The following is a 22,739-nucleotide window of genomic DNA, read 5'->3' as shown; positions in this document are numbered from 1 at the left end:
CGCTCGCTAGTATCTCTGCAGTCTAGAATGTAATTAAAAACCAGAACTGGAGTCTGATATCATAATATATTGTGGGCTGTGTAGAAACAACACCGTGGTAAGTAAGAGTGAAATATATTTCAGCGCTTTGGGGTAATATCAATTCTGCTCACGAGTTTGGCAACTATCAAAGCCAGTGCATTCACCGGTCATTATTCCTACGTATGATACCCAATTCAAGGCAAAAATTTATTCCCAGGATTTATTTGGACAGCATGGTATGATGAAGCACATCACGCGTAGTTTTGAAAGGGTCACCTGTTGCCCCTTAAAATCCGCGAAAGGAGCTGTTGGCAAGTCGGGTTATAGATTTCGATGCTATCTCGGGGGCAGTTCTCCAGGTAGACTCTCCGGCAGTCCGGTGGGACGGCTAGATTCACTGTGCTGTGTGTCTGGAGAAGGCGGCAGCCTGTGTAAAAGACGCAGCAAGTAGAAAAATTACCAGCGTTGGTGTAGAAAAGCTGCAACACAGCTTGTGTGCGCCACAGTGCCCAACTTTGGATTCATTTCACACATCTTTGTTGCGCCATCGTATCGCAGAGTGTTAGAATGTTATCTCGATTCGCACTGTCGTAATTCGGTCGGTGCAAACTGATACCCCTCGTCAATGACTTTCTGTCGTGAGTGGTCAGTATAGATTAATTAAATCCAATGAAGCTTTTTTTCAAATTGACTGAAATGCTGACGTCAAACGTACCCGAGGGTGCATTTCATACCAGCGTCATGAACATATAGAAAAAAATACCGATTTATACCTCCATGCTTATTAAAATAAAATTTAAATGCCTATTCTGAGATTTTGTGTCGCTTGAAGAGGAGGGCAGGCGTATAATCAGAGGAATATGCTCCAAAATTTATTTTCATAATCACCGTGAACTTATAAGCGCGTGTTGAATTTCTCGTTTGTTTTATGTATTACCAAACCCCGTACTCAAATGTTCAGTTTTGTGACCTTGGTCAGCTCAAAAGCGCGTGTTCAAGCATTTCCTTGCTTTCACTGACCGTCATACAGTCACCCCATAATTGTTTTTGGCAACGGTCTAGCGAATGCCTTTCGATAAGTGTCACCATTTATTGATGAGTCAGGTTGAAACTTCCGTCCAGTGTTTCAGGTCCGGTAGTGGCACCGGTAAGGTCTTTAAGTCAATATTTATAACTGTTTCTTAATTGCAATGTAGTTTCTAAAACATGAAGCACGCTCTGAAAATCTCAATAACATGGAAGAAGCCATGTTCATAACGACTTCAGTTGCATGATCTGCACTGTGGCGATTTGTAAAACTGATGGCATCATCTTACGCGCATTGTGGCCCATGTAGATGTTTTTTTTTTATTTCCGAGGAACTCAGATTTCTCGCATTCAAATTGAAATCATGTTAATTAAAGTTGGACTGTACACTGTAGCGTGCATGCAAATCTATCGTTATATCCTGCTCAGTAATGTGTCTGTAAGATGTAGCGCTCGATTTTGTTACTTCTATGCGCTTTTCTTCTCAAGCAATAGACACTCTTCTCATTAGTTCTGGAGTACGATTGGCAGAGCTTTGTTTTTTGCATCCAGCAACACACAGTCGTTTTTGATTCAGTTTATCGGATAAACAACATGTATTACAGCAAATAATATTGCAGTTATTGCAAGATAGCTGCAGAAATACACCACGATATGCAACATCTCTGAACTGAGTGACCAGTATAAATTTATCTATTTTTGTTCCCGCCTGAGACCATTTGGTTCTTGATCCTCACCTTTTTCTAACGAAGCACTAGTAGTAACAAGGATGAAGCACCCTTGGAGCTGGTCCGCATACATGACTTTGAATAGTCTCACTTGGCCACCTACCACAGCCATTTCAAAAGAAAATAAAACTCATAGTTATTCAGAGCTCTTGAAGCCATTGGTTTTTATTTTTTTCGTCGCAACTGAAAAATGCAGACCAAAAGTTACGCGGCACAAATTCTAGACATTGATCAAGCATCATGTCGAGAAAACATGCCTTCTAGAGCTTTTCAAATAATCTCATACAGGAAAATTAAATGACCGACTGAACAAATCTGTCAGCTCTGAAATACGGAGAACTAACATGAACTTCTTTGCCACTACATGTACACGGATGTTAATGTATTTTACATTAGTAGGTATTCCACACACTTGTTTAAAGCTTCATGGCTTTTCCTTTCGTTACATTAGCTATAAGAGCACAAAATTCCGTACGTAAGATTTTTATCGATGACTACTATATGAAATAGAGAGGATAACACGCAGCAACAATTAGTACGCGAAACAAAATACTCTCTGGGGCTAATTCTTTATGTATTTTTTACTCGAAAAGTAACTGAGCGCTACACTTTGGGACGGGGACACAGAGAAACTTAGCAGGACAGGCGCTGTATATGAAGCACTGACTAATTCCAGCTTATTTTTATTAAATCTGACAGCTTAACTTGCTGTTTGCCTAAACGACAAGGCTCAAATCTGTGTCCTCCTAACATTTTTAGCTGACCAATGAAAATATTTCGGAAAACACATCCAAGAGAACTTGAAATAGGAGCTATGTTTGCAACGCTAGACAAAGTGAACTTCGAATCAAAACATCTGGCCACCGAAAAAGGCGCCACTTTTTATATGAAAAATAGAATTTAGATCACAGTAAAATAAATTTTACAACAAAAAGTTGCTAAAGTCGTGCTCATTTAAATACTTGAATTTTTAATCACCAAGAAAGACGCAGTGCAGGTACAACATTTTATTAAAAAGTCAAATTCACGATGCGCTCCCCGTACGCATGGGGCTTAAAAATTTTGTAAATGTCTAAGGAATGATCTAATGATAAACTACTTTTGAGGTCTTTAGCCAAACGCACAAAACTTGAGGAAAAGGCAAAAAGATGTCTGAAGTTTGAAAGTTTCTGTACTAGTGATTTGAAATGCTATGTGTTTACAAATCAATAAAAAGAATTTACTATTCATGCACCGAATTCAGAGCGAGAACTGTCAAACATGCGGACTTTTTTCTGCTGTCGTGCCGCAGCATGTTGATGCAAACCCCCCCTCCTCCGAAAAAAAAAAGCGAAATGCTTTTATTGTTGAGCTTTTGCTGCAGGCTGAAGCAGTCTAGCTAGTAAGAACTGCGTCGAGTTTTAGAGAGCTCTGTGGGTTAGCTGCGAAAGCTCTCTAGGTCATTTAAAATATGTAATTCAAAATAACCAATCGCAATTTTGGCAACGCGGATCACACTTTCATACCACACATATCGCTTCTTGAAAAGTATTTCAATAGTACAGCTGTGGAGCGAAGCATAGTGCATTCCGGAACTTCAAATCGGTTTTGAATAAACTGCACTACCCTGCATCAACTAATATGCGATCGAGCAATAAAATAGGAAACTCCCCATACTACAACGACTCCAAAATTCACCGCATGACACACTGCTTGCGGAAACGTAAAGAATACTATAAATCTGCGTAAACGCTCCTGGTTTTTCACGTTTCTAAATAAAGCAATGTGAATTTATTTATTTATTTGAAGTTACTCTCTTGGCCCAGAGGGCATTACAGAGGGCGAGTGATGCAGTGGAAAAATAAACAGTGCAACATACGTAACAAACAGTTCCAAAGAATGTAACAGAGACAAAAAAATTAACAGAGGCTAATGTTATGGCACAGTATTTCGGGAAAGCGGGATAAGTAATAAAAAAAACGACATATACAAAAAGACAGGCAAACTGAATACAGGCGTGAACAGGGGATTATCCCCGGGGCTCGGGGGTGACAATCTAAAAACTAAACAGAAAGCACTGACATTGTATGAGAAACACAGCTAACACGTGTAAGAAACCACTAGTGGTCAAAATTATATACCACAGAATCTTCTGGATACCCTTTCGAAGTTTTCAGTGCCCAGTCGTCAGTGTTTAATGGCGGCATTTCGAAAAGAAGCACGGTATTACTACGTCTATGTTATCTGTGGTGTGTAACTTTGGTAGCATTGCGTGGTAGCCCAGCGAAGCTTGTCGGCTTCGAGAGAGAGCTAGTAGGAAAGTCGCACCAAAGAGATCCACAGTGAGTGGCTCTAAGCCACAACACCAGAAGACGTATGTGCGATGCGCACACCACTGCTCGATTTTCAAGGACGCATAACACACCAAACGCTGACACCTGCGATGCTCAGGGCATATGAACCCTGAGACAGGCGCACACTAATGCGTGCAGTTGCTGCGGAAAAACAGCACAAGTGACTGGCGATGACCTGAACGCAAATAACAAAAAAAAAACATAGTTTCCGCAGGACTTGGGGTTTGGAAAGGCATGAAAATGAGCACCATCCTATCTGAACGCCCCCGCCACTCAACAAGAGCAATCACGCGTCTTGGCAAAGTTCAGAATAACTCTCCTCACCACACTAATTGTGTTTAGCCTCGAGTCCATGACAAAAATCTCATGTTCCCAAGTGTTCTGAGATCAAGAGAGGTAAAAAACGCATTGTGTACTCTCGTACGGCTGCCATTATATCACCTTACTTTCCTTAACCTCCTGCTGCTTCCCTGAATGCTTCGCTTCCATCGAGTTTTCGAGAACAACGGGCGATCGCGAAGAAAGTGCTTTTTTTTACTTGGCCTTAACGCTGTCCAACCTGCAATTTCTTCACCCCTCCCCCTCCCATGAGCTGTGTAATGTCAGCGCTTATAAAAAAAAACACAAGGTGGTCTAAATATATTCAGAGAAATCCACAGCGACACCAAATTTTTTCGTGTTTCATTCCTTTCTTCATTTTATCTAGACAGAGCGGTTGTCCACTGAGAAGCAAGACAGTTACTGCCCCTTTGATTGCTTGAAATATATTAATGCTTTAAAGGTTATAAATAATATTCAGACAAAGACAGGGGAAAAGAAGATAAAAGAATAAAAAGTGCCGTTCCAAATAATTTAGACCCCTTGGAGTTACTTACGCGTGCTGGGGTCTCAGAGCACAAGAGTGGATTTTACGTTTTTACTTGACAGAACACAGCTCTCACGTCTTAGCCTGAAACCGCGCCCTCAGGCTCAGCAGCCGCCTGTGCTTACTTCTTAGCCACAGCGAATATTCATTACCTGTCGGGTCTTGCATGGGCGTAATTCTCTACGTTGACCATCGCTGCGCCCTTAACTGCACTTGCCGTTCGTTTCTTGGAAATCACCAAGCGCGGTCAGTCAGTTCTGAAATACGTTTGCAAGGGTTGCGCTTTCTCGTAACGTGTTAACTTACCTTTTACTGTCCTATAGCTGACTGCGTTGGGTTGTACATGACCCCGAGTTGTGGATGTAGTCAATGTGGAAACGAAGCCTTCCCTGATTGGTGAGAACGCGCAAAATGAAAGTCACTTATCATATTGTAAGCAAATGATTTTCTTCGCGGAAAAGCATTGTTGGGAAAATAAATGAAACGGCGTCTGCGCAATGGTTCGAAGCACCTTGAGAGACGACCAGCGTTATAGTCATGTATACCATCGAGGTACGTTGAGTGCCTTTTTTTTTATTCGATACACAAAAATAGTGCCTTGTGGGCTGAGAAATAGACGAAAAGTAACTTGCAGAACTTTTTATGCAGCACGTATATGGCGAGCGACGAGAGAGCGTTTGTAGCCCAATCAGAGCTTGTGAGCTCTGGCGTCTACTGATCCCAGAACAAAGCTCTGCCTAGTCTCTAGCGGGATCTACCTTCCAGTTATAAGTCCAAAACAAGTGCCGCAAAGAAAGCTCTCAAATTTTACAGCATTCAGGGCATGTGTTGAGCAGGCGCAATGTTTTTGTATTATAACACGCTCTCTCCAAGCTTCACCCAACTACTCCTCCTTTTCGCCTTTCTCTTTTCTTCTGTCTTCATCGCCCGCGAGACGGAAAGAAGAAAGGAATGGAGGTGAGCGCCACGTATATGGATGGCTTCAAGCGCTAGACGATTACACGAAACCGATTGACCTCAGGGTAAAAAAAAGCTAGCGTTGTAAAACACTTTGCACAGGCTTAAGCTGACCTGCTTAGCATGTAATTTGAGCGAGAGTTTTTATACGTGATGTGAACCTAAGTCCGTTGGAGTGGGTTCATACTGAAAATTCAGCGCAAGGACACTAGGGCTGCTAGTAAGCAACGAAAATGAAGTTCAGCTGAGATTACTCTTGCTGGGAGGCAGGTTGTTTACTTCGTCTTGTAAGACGGCTTTGAAACGACATACTCTCTTTACAAGACGAGACTACAACTGCGTTTTCTCTGTCGCGGCGTATGACACCGAGCGGACATCTCCCAGAGGCCGTAATAAACTTTGTATACACAAGGAACTTTCTGAGAAGGTTTCTTTTACGAAATGTAACAAAGGTATTTAAGACTGGTAGTCAGCTTCCTACAGAACTGTAAGGTCCCAACACGAATCGGTGATGTAAGATTACAACATTTATAAATGGGAAGCTGAGGAACTCCAGAAGGAGAACTTTTATCATCACAATTCTTCACTAAGGCCCTAATGAAACTGGCTGAAATACTTAACTGCGGAATGAAGATAAATGGGCCATATATGCATATTATATAACTAAATAAAATTGTGAATCATCATAATGCTACACAAACGAGCAGCTACAGAAAGCTGCTGCGGTACCCTAGAAATACGCAGAAGAATGTGGACCTAGGCGGTCACCAGGAAAGTTAGAGCTCATTTAGGAGAAGCATCCTTGCAGAATACCAAACATACCAGTCTAGTATTAGCATCGGTTTAGGAAATCACGTAACGAAAACAATGCGCAAGACCAGAATTTTGGTCTTCAAATACTAGAAGAGGTTAGTAGTCTATATTCACTGCAGAATATGACAGAACTGCCCACATACTAAGGAAGGTGTTGAGACTAAAAAACAGAACCAATAGGATGAAAGAAAGAGACATTGTATGCTTAACGCAGGCGCTCGTCATCAGCAGGTTAGCATATCACACACCACGTAATACCATTGAACGGAAGGAAAAGATGAAATAAATGCAAAATCAAGAAACTTTACAAACAGGCGCTTGGGTCATGCCAAGCACGGCAGACATGCAGTTACAGACATGAAGCGTTCATAACAGCCGTGAGGAAATGCGATGAAAACACCTCAGCCAGTGAGAAGGCTACCACAATTATGCACAGGAAGCAGCATGCTCAAATTGACATGCACACAAACCAGAACTAGCCACCAGATAGGAGGAACACATACCACGAGAAGTTTGTACAGAGATCAAGATCCGCAATACATAGAATTATGCACCCAGAGAACTCACCTGCCTACTAACATGTTTGATAGCACACAAGTATTATTATACAGGGACGCAGCCAAATATGAGGAGGAGAATGCGATGAAAATAGCTGTATATAAATGCGACCTCAACACGAGCTCAAATGCCACAGTTTGCAAAACTCACGCAGACAAGCAAGAAATCGTAATAGCTGCAGCCATCAAGGCAAGCGGTGCGAACCAGAACAAAATAATCTTATCAGATTCACAATGGGCATGTAGGAAAACATGAAATGGAGAATGTCTACTAAAGCACTAAATATGCTGCGGTAAGGAACAAAATAAAAGAGGAACAACAATAATCTGAGCCTTGTTGCGACCCGGGTAGCATGTCCGGTGACCGGAGATGGGACGAGGAGGATGGGAGGCTAGGTTCGGAGGAAGGTAACGAAAAAGTTTATACACTTATTTACATTATTTAGAAAGGGTGACTGAGAATGACTCTCAGTAGAAGGGAACTTCTTTGTCGACCGGAGTCGACTGGGGCTAGCAGGCTTTTTTCGGCCACACTCACAGCCGAGTTAAATATGGTTCGGATTCCCCAGATCCCTGGCTGGGGAATAAAGTTCGAAGAGCACTGTCCAATCGGATGGACCGAAGTAGACGCTGGTGTACCACCCACGGCAGGGGCGGTGCGGCTGTTCCACTCTCTCGCAGCTGGGTCGATGGGAAGGGGTAGATGCTGACTAATCCCACACGGCTGGAAAGGAATCTCCCGCAGTCTACCCGCAGGTGAATGAACTTGCTTCCCCGCCGGATGTCCAGAACACGAGTCGGGGACACAGCCGTCTTCAATTAACAGCCAGCGTGACTGGCGCCGCCACGTCGCCTCCGCTTCCGCTGCGGTTGCCGCTGATAATGCCTCCTGCGCCTCTCCTGCCTTCGCCGCTGCTGCCGCGGTTACCTCCGCTCAAGGAAGTCCGCTGCACTAATCCACTTTGGCTCGGAGGGGGGCATCACCAGCACCCCACTGCACCACCGCCGTCGCGAGGTTGTCGGCCTCGTCGATTGTTCACGGTTGGTGCTTGATCGGGCCCACGTGGCCAGAAGTACGGTCATGACAGCCTCATTAGACGAGGCCATTCGCAGGAAAAACTCGCATACAGCGCCGCCCAACGATTTCCAGGCCTGGCTCTGTGAGGTGGTGGTGGTGGTGAAAAAGCGTGGTGGTGATATTTATTCAATATATATACGGAGAGATGTTCGGGGATTTCCCCTAGTGGGAAGCCTCCTTACTATCTAATTGGAGCGCCGGGTCCGGGACTTCACTGGTAGAAGCCGCCATCGGGTCCCTCTAGCTCAAGGACCGCTTGGCCTGGAGGTCGGAACATCCGAGCAGGGCCGCCTCCCAGTCCTCTGAGGTAGGGTCGGGTTTGGGGAAAGGGCTGTGTTCTGCTGACAGGCCCATACCATGTGGTAGGTATGAGCCACCTCCCCGCAGTGCCAGCACCGGCCAGTGACCATAGGGTCGAAATGTAAAATGTCGGAGGAGCACGCGTTCGTCTGCTTTCCCAAGCCCTTTTGCCGGGGCTGGGTAGCGTTGATGTTCATGCAGATAATATTTCAGAATTTCACAAAAGCGGAATAAGGGTTGCCCCGCATCTGAGGTATGAGTCGGTATGAGGTACCCGGGAGATGAGAGCTTCGGCAGCCGCGTGTGCGACCTCATTCCTTCGAAGACCCTGATGGCCTGGAGTCTAGGTGATGGGTTTAGGGATGGGTTCTGCATTGTTTCTTAATCAGTACACGCGCCTCATGCAAACAGCATCCGGCCTGGTCCTTGTGGCTCATTTACATATACAACACATGCCTAAGGAACTAGAGAGGGCCCTGGTACCCAAGCTATGGCGCTACCACGCCCTAGTACGCCCACTTCCCTCTAAGATGGACGCTCATACTCACGACGGTCACCGCACAGCCCGAGCACTAGTGCTGGCACGCAACTATAGTCCCAAACACAGCATCTTCTACGTAAATATCGCCGGCCCTGACCGCCGGGGGTGGTTCACCCACGCAATTATACACCAAGACAGGCAGGTGGACGGTTTGAGGTTTATGGCACCTGCCCCCTTCTCGCAGAGCAGGTGACAATTACATTGTTCATCGCAATTCCTGCTTCTAAGCACATAACCGACTCCCGCGGAGTGTGTCGAAGCTACGCAGCTGGTCGCATAGCACCCCTCGCTGCATAGTTCTTGTGATGATACTATGAGAGAGGCACCCCACTGAAAGCCGGGGGCATTCTCATGTTAACGAGAATGAAATATCCGCAAGTTAAGTCCTCGACTAAACAAGAATTCACAAAGAGATGCGTGCATACACATGCCCTCAGCTTGGCTTAACGCGCGAGATACCACCAACAAACAATTCATCTCAACGCATGCCCGATTTTCAGAAAGCACCCAAGCTTATACCACTACGTTTGGCAAGCCAACAAATCAAGTGATACAAAAATATTAAACCGGACATATCAGCAATAGGAGCAGGTTCTGTCTAGCTCGGACCTCAACGACCATTGGAACCTATTCATCAATGACCGAGAGGTAGCAGCCTTCGATGGTGTCTTGGTCGCGTCGACCACTTGTGCTACGTCGAGTAAAATTACATACAAATAATGTTATTACCACTAACGCCACCACCATTACCACACAAAGCGAAAGGTAAGGCAATGCTCATATAAGCAATGTCCTGCAAGTTCTTCCTTTATTACGGAGGTAAAAGTCACGTCAAGAAAGAACTGAACAGGTGTGAATTCTGCCCTGAAAACAGTTTCTAACCATAAAAAAATAACGCTAAAGTTATGAGAAGCCTAACCCAAACTATGAAGAGGTCATACGTCGCATAATACTGCGGTTATGCCCAGACAAAGAACACAGAAACAGATGCTTTTGCGAGCTCACGTATACACGCCATCTTATTCGTTCATTCACTATTCCTCACAGTAAATCTGGGAGCATCAAGCGGTTGTGAAAGTGTTCCCGCTTACATCCACGCGAAACGCACATTCGCGCGTCATGCAAGTCGCACCTGTTCCCTGAAATCGTAGTTTCATCGCCCATGCCAAAAACGCAGCTTTGATGAGCCGAGGACGCTTTCTCTTGTGCACGGCTTGATCGGCTTCCCGTTCAGCGCCGCGCTGGTCAAAATATTACCTGTCATGACCCATTATTTGATGTTGGAAGAAAACAACCAATCAACAGAAAAAAAATGAAAATAGCTGCAAAGTTTGTTCTGGGAGGACCGCGTCGAAGCGCATGCGCAAGAAGTATTGGTGCAAGGCGAGTGGGCCGGACAGGATACAGAGAAGAGGGCGGCACTCAAAAATCTAATAGTCTCGCCGGCTGCTATGCTCCGTGCTATTGGGCTAGTGGAAATTCATTCACCCGTTCAAATTTTTGGGCGTGGTTATCTGCTGCTAGGACGTCTTTATCTCTAAAGCAGCGAAGAAAATAACAAATGAATCTTGTAAACTTCACTTCACTTTACTGTATTACCTTAAAGACCCCCAGTTAGGGGGTATTACATAAGGGGTGGGTACAGATAGAATCAAACTTTATGTACAAAGATGTTATTCGTTAAATATGGCAGTTATACAATTCAAAAAATGAGGATGGACAGGTGGTTGCAGCGACATCGAGTGGAAGGCCGTTCCAGTCTTTGGCTGAGCGAGGAAAGAATGATGCAGCAAACGGTGTGGTATGAGTCTGTGGACGGGACACTTGCAGGGGATGACCAAGGCGGAGTGAAATGCGTGCTGGAGGGCTAATGTAGGGTGGAATACGCAATGAGCTGTAAAAAACTTTTGAAATAAACACATACTGGCGATGCGATGACGATAGGCAAGGTTTGTTAGGATCAACTCCGCTTTTAAAGATGATATGCTGATATCATATGAATAACATGAATGAATGAATCTAGTGGCTCGGTTATGTAGCGATTCTAGTGATGTTAACAAATAGATTTGGTTAGGGCTACAAATGAGGGATACATATTCTAGGATGCATACTTACACTTGATTTGCTCTTTCGCCGAGGATGTAGTAAACAGCGTAGTCGAAAATACCGAACGGCGTCTGCCGTACCTTTTTCATGGCCTCGCAACGTTTCGCTGGGTACAATGCCCGGCTTCGAGATTGTCTCTTCACGAACAGGAATTCCTCGACAGCGGTCATCTGGAAGCTCAGACTGTGTGAGTATTTTGTGGGACAGTGGGCATTGCATTCGCATGATACACGAACATAACTCCATTTTTCATGGTCGCAGGTAATTTGACATCGTTGCGTGCACGCAAAAGAGCTTCCCAGCAAATAGCACTGGTGATCGTAAGCACAATAAAAAAGCACTGAAACTAAGCTCCGAAAAATAACGCCACGAATTTATATGTTTGTAAAACATATGATCGCAATGCAACATTTGCCCAGCCGTTGGCTGTAATCTACCATAGTGTTCGAGGATCTAAGGCTTTCCCGCTTATATTTTTTACATTCTGATTCCAATTCAATCGTTTAGACGAACACTCACAAGTCTTGCATGGTGGCGCCCAACATTCCTCGGATGGTCCTCATAAGGAATGCTAGAAACTATTTGTGCGGCAACGAGCACGTATATGGCCAATGAGATAGCTAGCATTGTGCGGTCTACTTCTTAAACAATATTCCGTGAGAGGTGTCCTTAAGATGCCCGGATTTTCAGTTTTATACTTGGACACTCCACTAATGTGACAAAGCGTCTGCTACACGACGAAAAACGAAACGATGGGGAGGTATCATAGTTCACATTATAAATTCAAGCGTTTTAGAATTTTTCATTTCAACGATCTAACCAGGGCACCGCTGAGCAGATATCTGTCTTTGGTAGCCTTTGGCAAGTGCATAATGCATGCAGATATGGGGCTGATTACTATTAGGAAATCCTCAATGCTTACATATCATTGTTGGATTCAAATTTCTGCTTGTTGGAAGTGCTATTAGAAGTACCACGAAGAATAATTGCGAAGATTTTAGGCTGCTGGCTCTCTGGACATCGCTCTGAAAATTTAAAACAGTATGTTAAGCTGCTCAGGCAATGTTCCCTATTGTGGAAGAAATTATCTGCGAGCTTGTGTGCGCAAACAAGACTAGTGTACATGTTCGTAAACAGCACAATTTCCATTGAACTTATTGCAAGTATAATGAGTCTCGATACGCCGAAATGGTGAAAGGATCGCATGATATGAGTTCTTGTGCGAATGTAGGGGATATATGGACAGATGTGCAAGGTACAAAACTTGTAACCTATGCTGTTTTTGAGTAAAATGCCAGCGAAGAAATAAGTAAGCCTCGTTTTTTCAGCGTTGCGTGATAAAATGCACGGTTCCTCAAAAATAATCGATAATGTTATAATTAGATACCAATACCGAAAATTTCTTTTGCCTGCAGCTGGAGCTTTCAGCCCCTCTTTGTGCATAATAACTTTTCTGCGAACTTTATGACTTTACGCGGCGTTCATCGGCGGTGAAGGCCTCCAAGGCACTGCTTCGCTTTTTGCGAACTTCTGGCCTGCATGATAGGCTGCGACTTTAACGAACGCTGAATTTCCATGTTACTTCAGCTTGCTGTTACTCTCTTTTCTTTTTCTTTTTTTTTACCCCGTAATCCCCTTCCTCCCGTGTAGGGTAGCAAACCGATTATTCTTCGGTTAACCTCCCTGCCTTTCCTCTTATTCCTCCTCCTCCTCCTTACGACTGACCGATGTTCGGAGAAGCCAAGAGCAGCATCCAAGGAGTGAAATCACGATTAACCGATATAGTGTTGTATACCTCATCCATTCTGACAAACAAGAGAATAACAATCCTGAAGACGACAGCGACTTAAACTGCTCTGGCCACGTATTATCGACATCAACTACATTCCATTTAGTTTTACAGACATCGAGTTCTCTCACCAAGAACACTTTTGAAATATCTAACCTTGAGCAAGTGACGATTAGCGCGATAAGCCTTGTTACAGACCTACTTCAATACTATGAATTGCCTACGCTCTTAGAAAAGTTTCTAGCGCGCTAGCACTTATAGTTGATTGCCCGCTTTTAGCAGTTGTGTGTTTGCCTTTTGCCTGTTCGTCTGTCTGTTTGTCTGAAGCCAGTACTTGTGGCAGGCTCCACACTTGCTCACCCTGTCAAGCGACAGCTCAATTAATCGTGACAGGCTACTCCGCAATGCGAATCCTAAATTGGAACCAACCCAAGTCCCTCCGATGGGAGGCCATGTCATAGTAGGGCAGTGGTACATCGATTGACCGCCGCGCCGCAGCGCCAGGAATGGTAGGAACTCTCCCAGGGGTCTATTATTGTGGAGAATAAACAATTACTTCCAGAATCGGACATACTTGTAGAATCAGACATCTTAGCAGTTGCATAAATGAGAGGTCTTAGTTGGCGACAAGTACTGCTATATGTGTGAACCAAGTGGGTTAATGATTTCAATCGATTTGCTTGTCACGCGCATATATACATTTTACTAACTTGTAATCACCCAACTTTAACACCCAAAAATGCATTCGTTTTACAAGCACCGGGAAGAAGTGCGCCTGCATTATATGAAGCTTTGCACTAAAAACGCGGTGTGATGTTCTAACGAATTTTCGCGAAAAAGGGCAAAATATTCACGGAACGCGCGCCGATGAAAGAAAGAAATAAACTAATACACTACGCGCCTAATATGCATTATGTTTGTCCTTTTTTAACAGTATTATTTTCAACCTTCTAAAGGGCGCTAATGAGCCTATATTTTCGAAACTTTCAGAAAATCATTCGTGCTTAGCGCAATGCTGAAATTCGTAAGTTCACTTGGTGCGGGAGTTTGACTCGTTGTGGCGCGTTAAATTCAGTAATGAAGGAGCCGCAATGATTTTGGAGTCCTTTATTTCTGGGCCGTCTTTCTCTGTATTGACTGTATTTACACGATATCCTATCAAATGAGGCCTTTCATTTAAAGCCAGTGATGAATTTCGCTTCATGGCCACAGCTAAACACCACGAGAGATATCGCAATTAGACGCAGTTTTTAAATATGCAGCGCGCAAAACCGAACACAAGAAGTTTCCGAACAATGTTCGATATTTCAAATGACGTTTCGGAAGTAGAAAATTTAAAAACACACCTTACTTAGCATATTGAAGACCAGCAAATTGGAAATAAATCTTGTCCCGGGATATGAAACTAAAAAGTTTATTCGTTAGTTTTTAATCATTGAAGCACCTAAATATTGACCGAATTGAAGAACATAATGCCCACCTTGGTGTGGAAGCGAGCTAAACAGACCACACGGACGTATGTCTAAAGTTTTAAGATAAAAATTTGTAACGGTTAAAATTACTTCCATATAATTCTTACCATGTGTTCTGCATAGAAGTATTTGAATTTTTCTCACTTATGCCACAAGGTTTCCATTCGGTAGTAATCGGGTTTCGCTTCAACTCTTTTATTATTTTTTTACTTATGCGAAGAACAGTATATTTTTTATGGCATTCATTTGTGCTGCCTCCAAACGTTTAATGGTCTCAAATGAATCTCTGTGAACATAGCCGGAGGGCTAGTCGGGGCTGGCAGGTATGGGCAAACTAAGGAAAACAGCTTTTCATTCAACACACACTCAGGTCAGTACTATCTGTTCAGGTGATATCAATTTTCTACTGGCCGGTAGCAGACAGTTACTACATTTAGAACTTTCTTTATAATCATCAACACAACTCAGAAGAAATTGGGAATTACATCACTCTTCACGCAAGCCGTGCATAATTTTGCTAAAGGAGTGGTCGTTCCATGAAAAAATAAAATAGGCTTTGTGGCATTCCTAACGATTTTTATAAGCTAAAGATGCGCCGTTCCATTCCACATGCGGATGCAATTTTAATTTGGATCACCACCACTCACTGATCTTCCCGTTTTAGAGCTTGCTGCTATTGGTAGCATATGAGGCGGCTGACTCTAACAGTAATTTTCGCTATGACGGGCACAAGCCAGCACACATTCAGAAACAGACTTCCAAGTTAGACGCTTTCATCTCAGCCGCGGCAGTTAATTTTTGATAGATGCACACTACTTAACACGCGTCTGCTACACACTAAGCGCACGCTAAATAACCGGTGGTGCTGTAAACAATTCCGGGGCCTTCCACTACGCTCTGCCTTATATAGTATTTATCATTACGCGACATGAAACACCAAGAACTACAATTCTAATTCTTTGCCCATTGTTTCGATATGCGGAAAGGAATAAAAATTCGACTTGAATAAATGCATTCTACTCCTCCTCGATCTACAAAAGTTACACTCACCAGCACTGCCACTTCCCAATCTCCTTGTCTGGTCATGTTGGTTACCGTACCTGAGGGAAAGCCAGCGTAAGACACCTGGGGATCGGCTGATTAGGCATTCCCATGGTCTTACGAACTGCAACTAGCCATTGGCAGCAAGCTAGGCCGGTTATTAACGAACGTAACTAAATCGTAATCTGACATCTTATCTGCAGCCTAAACCGATCCGGGTTACGTAGCCTGATCCCTCTTTAAGTGACAATCGCACTTAAAGGAGGAAAATTGACGTCTCTGCACCTGACACGTACTGCAGGTAACTGAAATTTTAAAATACGCAACCGCAATTACGGGCTTCTTATTAGTACTTGGGCAGTTTGCTTTATCTCCTTGTATCAATACATTATGCATTAATTTACAAAGAAATTGTTCTATTTTAAAAGACAGTGGGTTGAAATCTTATTCCAATTGAAAAATACATCTTGCGCATACAATTCTCGAAACTTGTTTTACTTCAAAGCTTGCTTTGCTTCAGATCGAGCTTACGAAGACCGTTGACCGTGTTTGCCATTCATTCCTGTTTTCGCTTCTGAGCGAGCAAATGTTGGGCCTACTGCACTAAAAGGGGTGCAGCTTTGATACAACATTTGTTCTACTCACTTAATTGTAAATGGGTATCTGAAGAAACTCTTTAGGCGCCTGGGCGAAACGTGCTGATTGGTGGCGTGTGACGAAGCCCGAGCTAGAGTTTTTACTTCAAACAGGTCTGGATACCCGTCTGTGGCTGCCTGTGCTCTACCTACGATATACACAGTTTACACGGTTTACATATGTGTTTTCATGGAGCCCCAACTCCAGTATGTGGTAGTGGCATGTGTCGGTGTGTGTGTTGAAGACACGCATTTCACGTGCGTCTACTCACCTTGATGCGAGTGCCAGCCAGTGTGCGTGTGTGTGCGTGTGGTCATCACCCATGAAACTCATTGAATTGCGCCATCATCAACCTTCATTCACAGTTTCCCATTCCTCTCCTTCTATTTCCCGAGAGTGGAGTAGCAGGCCAGGGCCATGTTACCACTGGCCAACCTGTCCTCCTTTTGCTCTCATTAAAATTCTTTTCTCTTTCGAAGAAGAAGAAGAACCGCGCCCGCGCGACACTCTGGTCAACACCACTGGCCCAGCAACGAACGAGCGGGCAGCGCGCGCCTGTCTTCGGGGCGGTCTTGTCGGATCCTCCTGTCTTCGGACTGTCGTAGTGTCCGGTGAACAAATTGCGTTCAGTTTAGTGTTGGGTTGGGTTCTGTTGGGTTTAATGGCACATAGGCAGCTACGGCCATCATGCGCCAAACACAGAGCAGGGGAAAAGTTTTTTGCGGGATTTAGTCAGCGGCAATCCGCTTCTTTGTCTAACCCTGCTTCTCGCTCTTGGCAGGCCGATCAGGTGTACCGCGATCTTCAAGGGGCGGCTGCGCCCGCACGGCGATCTCGGACGCTGCCACTAGGACTGTCCCGTTGCGCATGCGTCCACCTGGTCGGTTATCATCCACGTGCAGCCGACAAGCCCAAAGTACCCGGATGCAAGAAGCCGGGTGGAGGATCACGTGGTGTCTGCCAACAGCTATATAAACCGTCAACACCCAGGCATCATCGCAGTCAGCGGCAATCCGCTTCTTTGTCTAACCCTGCTTCTCGCTCTTGGCAGGCCGATCAGGTGTACCGCGATCTTCAAGGGGCGGCTGCGCCCGCACGGCGATCTCGGACGCTGCCACTAGGACTGTCCCGTTGCGCATGCGTCCACCTGGTCGGTTATCATCCACGTGCAGCCGACAAGCCCAAAGTACCCGGATGCAAGAAGCCGGGTGGAGGATCACGTGGTGTCTGCCAACAGCTATATAAACCGTCAACACCCAGGCATCATCGCAGTCAGCGGCAATCCGCTTCTTTGTCTAACCCTGCTTCTCGCTCTTGGCAGGCCGATCAGGTGTACCGCGATCTTCAAGGGGCGGCTGCGCCCGCACGGCGATCTCGGACGCTGCCACTAGGACTGTCCCGTTGCGCATGCGTTCACCTGGTCGGTTATCATCCACGTGCAGCCGACAAGCCCAAAGTACTCGGATGCAAGAAGCCGGGTGGAGGATCACGTGGTGTCTGCCAACAGCTATATAAACCGTCAACACCCAGGCATCATCGCAGTCAGCGGCAATCCGCTTCTTTGTATAACCCTGCTTCTCGCTCTTGGCAGGCCGATCAGGTGTACCGCGATCTTCAAGGGGCGGCTGCGCCCGCACGGCGATCTCGGACGCTGCCACTAGGACTGTCCCGTTGCGCATGCGTCCACCTGGTCGGTTATCATCCACGTGCAGCCGACAAGCCCAAAGTACTCGGATGCAAGAAGCCGGGTGGAGGATCACGTGGTGTCTGCCAACAGCTATATAAACCGTCAACACCCAGGCATCATCGCAGTCAGCGGCAATCCGCTTCTTTGTATAACCCTGCTTCTCGCTCTTGGCAGGCCGATCAGGTGTACCGCGATCTTCAAGGGGCGGCTGCGCCCGCACGGCGATCTCGGACGCTGCCACTAGGACTGTCCCGTTGCGCATGCGTCCACCTGGTCGGTTATCATCCACGTGCAGCCGACAAGCCCAAAGTACCCGGATGCAAGAAGCCGGGTGGAGGATCACGTGGTGTCTGCCAACAGCTATATAAACCGTCAACACCCAGGCATCATCGCAGTCAGCGGCAATCCGCTTCTTTGTCTAACCCTGCTTCTCGCTCTTGGCAGGCCGATCAGGTGTACCGCGATCTTCAAGGGGCGGCTGCGCCTGCACGGCGATCTCGGACGCTGCCACTAGGACTGTCCCGTTGCGCATGCGTCCACCTGGTCGGTTATCATCCACGTGCAGCCGACAAGCCCAAAGTACCCGGATGCAAGAAGCCGGGTGGAGGATCACGTGGTGTCTGCCAACAGCTATATAAACCGTCAACACCCAGGCATCATCGCAGTCAGCGGCAATCCGCTTCTTTGTCTAACCCTGCTTCTCGCTCTTGGCAGGTGAGTTTGATTTGCTAATTGCTGAAACTGGATATATTGTATATTTTTTTCGCCGCTGACTGCAAAAATGCCTGTTACATGCTCTGCTTGTTCCAAACCCGTGGACGGAAAGTGTTTGACTTGTTCTCGTTGCAAAAGTAGCTACCACTTTGGAAGGAGCTGTTCTGCTATCACGGAAAATGCTTTTTCAAAAATGTCGACTGCTAAGCGTGAAACCTGGACATGCCCATCATGCGAATCCAGTGCAAGCAATCACTCAGACTCGGATGATAGTGACGTTTCTTCTGGTCATGAATTCTCTGCAGTTAACAGCAAACTTGACCAACTGAGAGTAACGGTTGAAGCTCTCATAACTAAAGTGGAGGAACTGCTCCAATTTAAGGCAACAGGTGAAAAGATGGCTGAAACCGTCTCTGAAATCCAAACGTCAATTGAGTTCCTTTCTAATAAATATGACTCTGTCATGTCTACCCTAGAAGCGAACCAAGCTGAGTTAACCCAGCTACATGCCCGAGTGGAATCACTTTCTGAGACTGTTGTCGCTCAAGCTGAGCTGCTGGATCAATCAAGGTGCGCAGTTAATGATCTTGAACAGTACAGCAGGCGATGCAACTTTGAAATACATGGCCTCCCAACCAACCCTAATGAGAATTTGGTTTCTTTCATGGGCGATCTAGCTCAGACACTAGAGTTTCCAGAATTTGAAGCGAATACAGTCGCTTCAATACACAGACTGCCGAAAAAGGACAGTTCGTCTCCCCCTATCCTTGTTCAGATGCGTGACGTGGCGTCTAAAGAAGTATGGCTTGCTCTACGGAAAAAGCTTCGCGATTTACCTACGGATGAGTCTCACCCTCGGCTGTATTTCAACGAAAATTTGACACGGACAAACAAGGAGCTTTTCCGATTGGCCAGGTCTAAGGGAAAAGAAAAGCAATACAAATTTGTTTGGACACGTCACGGCAAAGTTCTGGCCAAGAAATCAGAAGAAGTCAAGACTGTTATCCGCATTGAGAAGATGTCTGACCTGGATAAGATCTGCTGAGCATGGGTGATCTCGAATTCCTTGCATGTACAACATTTTCCGAAGTAACAAAATTTTTCACAAGTGACGCACAACCTGCTTTTTGCGCGACGCACGTTAATATCCGCAGTATCCGAAAGCACTGGGATGAATTCATGGCACTAACTTCACCTTCTCGTTCTACATTTGACGTATTTGTACTGACGGAAATCAATATTTCAGCCGATATTTTCAATCAGTATGCAATACCAGGTTACCAAGCAATTTCCTGTACCCGACCTGCTAGAAAAGGGGGTGGCGTCGCAGTTTTTGTGAGAGACAGTTGGACTGTCACAGAGCTAAATTCTGACTTCCAGCAAGCAGAAGTAGTAGCATTGCGTTTGAGCACGCCAGCTCTCTCTCTGATACTCTTTTCAGTATACCGACCCCCCTGCTTCAATGGCAGGCTCTTTTTGGCCGAACTTGACAACGCCCTCTCAGCCCACTCGCATGAAGATTATATCTGTGTTATAGGCGATGTTAACATAGATACCTTTCGCCCTTCTAGGGCTCTGGTCTCAGATTATCTTGATCTGTTATCAAAATGGGGACTGCAACCAACTATCCAGAAAGCTACGCGAGAAGAATTTCTGTCAGGGCAACTTGTCGTCTCTTGCATCGACCACATAAATATAAGAGCTCCGAATTGTGCCCTACAATCTGCTATCGTCGAAGCAAAGCTGTCAGACCACTACTTTGTCTGTTGTTCTTTAGCCCGGAAATCGAACCCTCCAAGAGCAGATAGCGGTAAAAAAGAAATTTCCATCTGCGATCCCAAAATCTTTTACCGACTGGCATCGGAATACGATTGGGAAGTGTTCTTGGAAAACGTGCCCCCGAAAGACATTTATGATAAGCTTGTTGAGCTATTACAAGAGTTTAAGAAAGCGGCTACTCGCGTGGTTGAAATCAGGCAGCGCAATAAAGAAAACTCATGGATGACCTTAAATTTACTATCAGCTATAAAAGAAAAAGATTTGCTCTGGGCCCAGTCGAAAAGGGCACCTTCATCTATCCTGCTACGGTCCAAGTTTAAGGTTGCAAGAAATAAAGTAAACGCAATGATTCGTCAGGCTAAAAGAGTACATTTTCGTAACAAGTTCAAGAATGCAGGCTCTGATACTAGAAAAACGTGGTCTTTGATTAACAATCTACGAGGTGTCAAAAGGCGTGGCAATGATGGCAAAGATTTTGTGTCGTATTTCGGCACTGATGAAGAAAAAATAGCTAATGAATTCAACAGGTTCTTCTCGCAAGTTTCGGGCAGTGCGCAACAGAATCCCTTATTTTGTACTCTGAAGAACAGCACAGTTGAATCTGCACACCTACCTTTGCTAAGTGAGGATGACCTCTGTTCAATTATTTTTGGTCTTAAACGCAATAGATCTGTGGGAATAGATGGCATTTCAGTTGATGATTTGCGAACCTTGTTCGACATACTTAAAGGCGTGTTGCTGTCGCTGTTCAACAGCATTATCTCAAGTGGCATGATCCCGGTGAACATGAAAGCGGCTATAGTTACCCCAATTCACAAAGGTGGTGCACGTAATAGGTATGAGAATTATCGTCCTATTTCAGTCTTGCCCTGTTTGACTCAAATATTAGAAAAACATCTGCTGTTTACAATGACAAGTTTTTTAGATAAGCACAAAATCCTGTCACCGTGTCAATATGGTTTTGTACAAGGTAAAGGGACGGAAATGCTTTTGGAGGATTTTTCTGACATGTTAAATCGATCTTTTGAACGTAACCAAGTGGTGTGTGAACTGTTTCTGGATGTCAGCAAGGCTTTTGACAGCGTGTGTCACAGTGTGTTATTGTGTAAACTGTCCAAGTTAGGCTTCCGTGGAGCGTTTCTTTCGCTTTTGGAAAATTTTTTACTGCAGAGAACGCAATATATCTCCATTGGCCGGGCAAAGAGCGCTTCTTTGTTAATTAAAGCTGGCGTCCCGCAAGGTTCTATAATTAGTCCCCTGTTATTTAACGTCTACGTGAATGACCTTTCAAACTTTGTTCCTGTAGGCCTGTACCAGTACGCTGACGATACTGTACTTGTAACCCAGTCACCGAACTACTCTGACTCAATTTCTTCTCTTCAAGCTGCAGCAATAATTTCTATGGACTGGTTCTCAAACAACCTAATTAAAGTTAACAGCTCTAAGACTCAGCTTATATGCTTTCACAGCCCGATGAAGAAGGTAGATTTAAACCATCACCTTTTCTTGCACGGATCTGATTGTTCCCAATGTCAATGTATACCCTTGAGCTATACAAATACAGTGAAATACCTAGGATTATACTTTGACAGTGCTCTTTCATGGAATGATCACTTGTCCCACGTTTGTAAAAAGCTCCGAACCGTCTCCTGTGTGCATTACAACATCAGGTACTACATGCCGCTTTCAATACGCAAAGTTATCGTAAACGCCCTTGGTTATAGCATACTGCGCTATGGCATAACGATTTATGGTCACTGTGCAGTTCGCTGGAAGTGCAGGATTAATTTTCTCCTACGATCTTTATTAAAAAATATCGGCTATGATTTAGGCCTTCCCTCCAATTCTGATCTCTTTAAGGTATTTTCTCTACCTGATTTTGATCGCCTTTTGATGGAAACGATCGTCCTAAAACATTTTTGGCTTAGTGGCTATAAGATTCCGTATGTTCCCACACGGTCTCTTCGACCGAAGGAACCTTTTTGTATTCCCCGACGGTCTACAAGATATGGAAGGCGTTTAAGAGATTATTACGTTCCCTTTCACTTTAACAGGTTACCTCCAAGTGTTCGCCGGGCAAAAACTAAATACAAAATAAAAAAGATGCTGCGATACATTAATTAGAGGGTTTACGACATCATGCTTGTGCTTTACCACCTGTCAAGTAAATCTTGTGATGTCATTGGTTACTGCTGTATTTATTGCACTGATCTGAGGTATTGTTATGCCACTTTGGTTTTTCTTCCTTGCGATTTAATCTGATGAGGATTTTTTTTTCCTTCATGTAACATGAGTC

At 44.8% G+C, this 22,739-nt stretch overlaps 1 protein-coding gene across 1 annotated transcript; it reads right to left on the bottom strand.

Moving 5' to 3' along the window:
* Window positions 1–293: 293 nt before the first annotated feature.
* On the bottom strand, window positions 294–11,952 carry LOC149328059 (uncharacterized). The gene is made up of 5 exons (XM_089561351.1): window positions 11,845–11,952; window positions 11,335–11,495; window positions 5,280–5,362; window positions 1,785–1,874; window positions 294–448 (listed from the first exon to the last, which is right to left on the bottom strand). Exons 1-5 carry the CDS (start codon window positions 11,950–11,952, stop codon window positions 294–296), a joined length of 597 nt encoding a protein of 198 aa, XP_089417477.1.
* Between the last annotated feature and the right edge of the window lie 10,787 nt (window positions 11,953–22,739).

Source organism: Amblyomma mixtum, chromosome 9, assembly GCF_055824585.1.
Source record: "Amblyomma mixtum isolate Tamu chromosome 9, ASM5582458v1, whole genome shotgun sequence".
Classification (NCBI taxonomy): Eukaryota; Metazoa; Arthropoda; class Arachnida; order Ixodida; family Ixodidae; genus Amblyomma; species Amblyomma mixtum.
The sequence above is the reverse complement of the archived record's forward strand: the minus strand, read 5'-3'. Positions and strand labels throughout refer to the sequence as shown.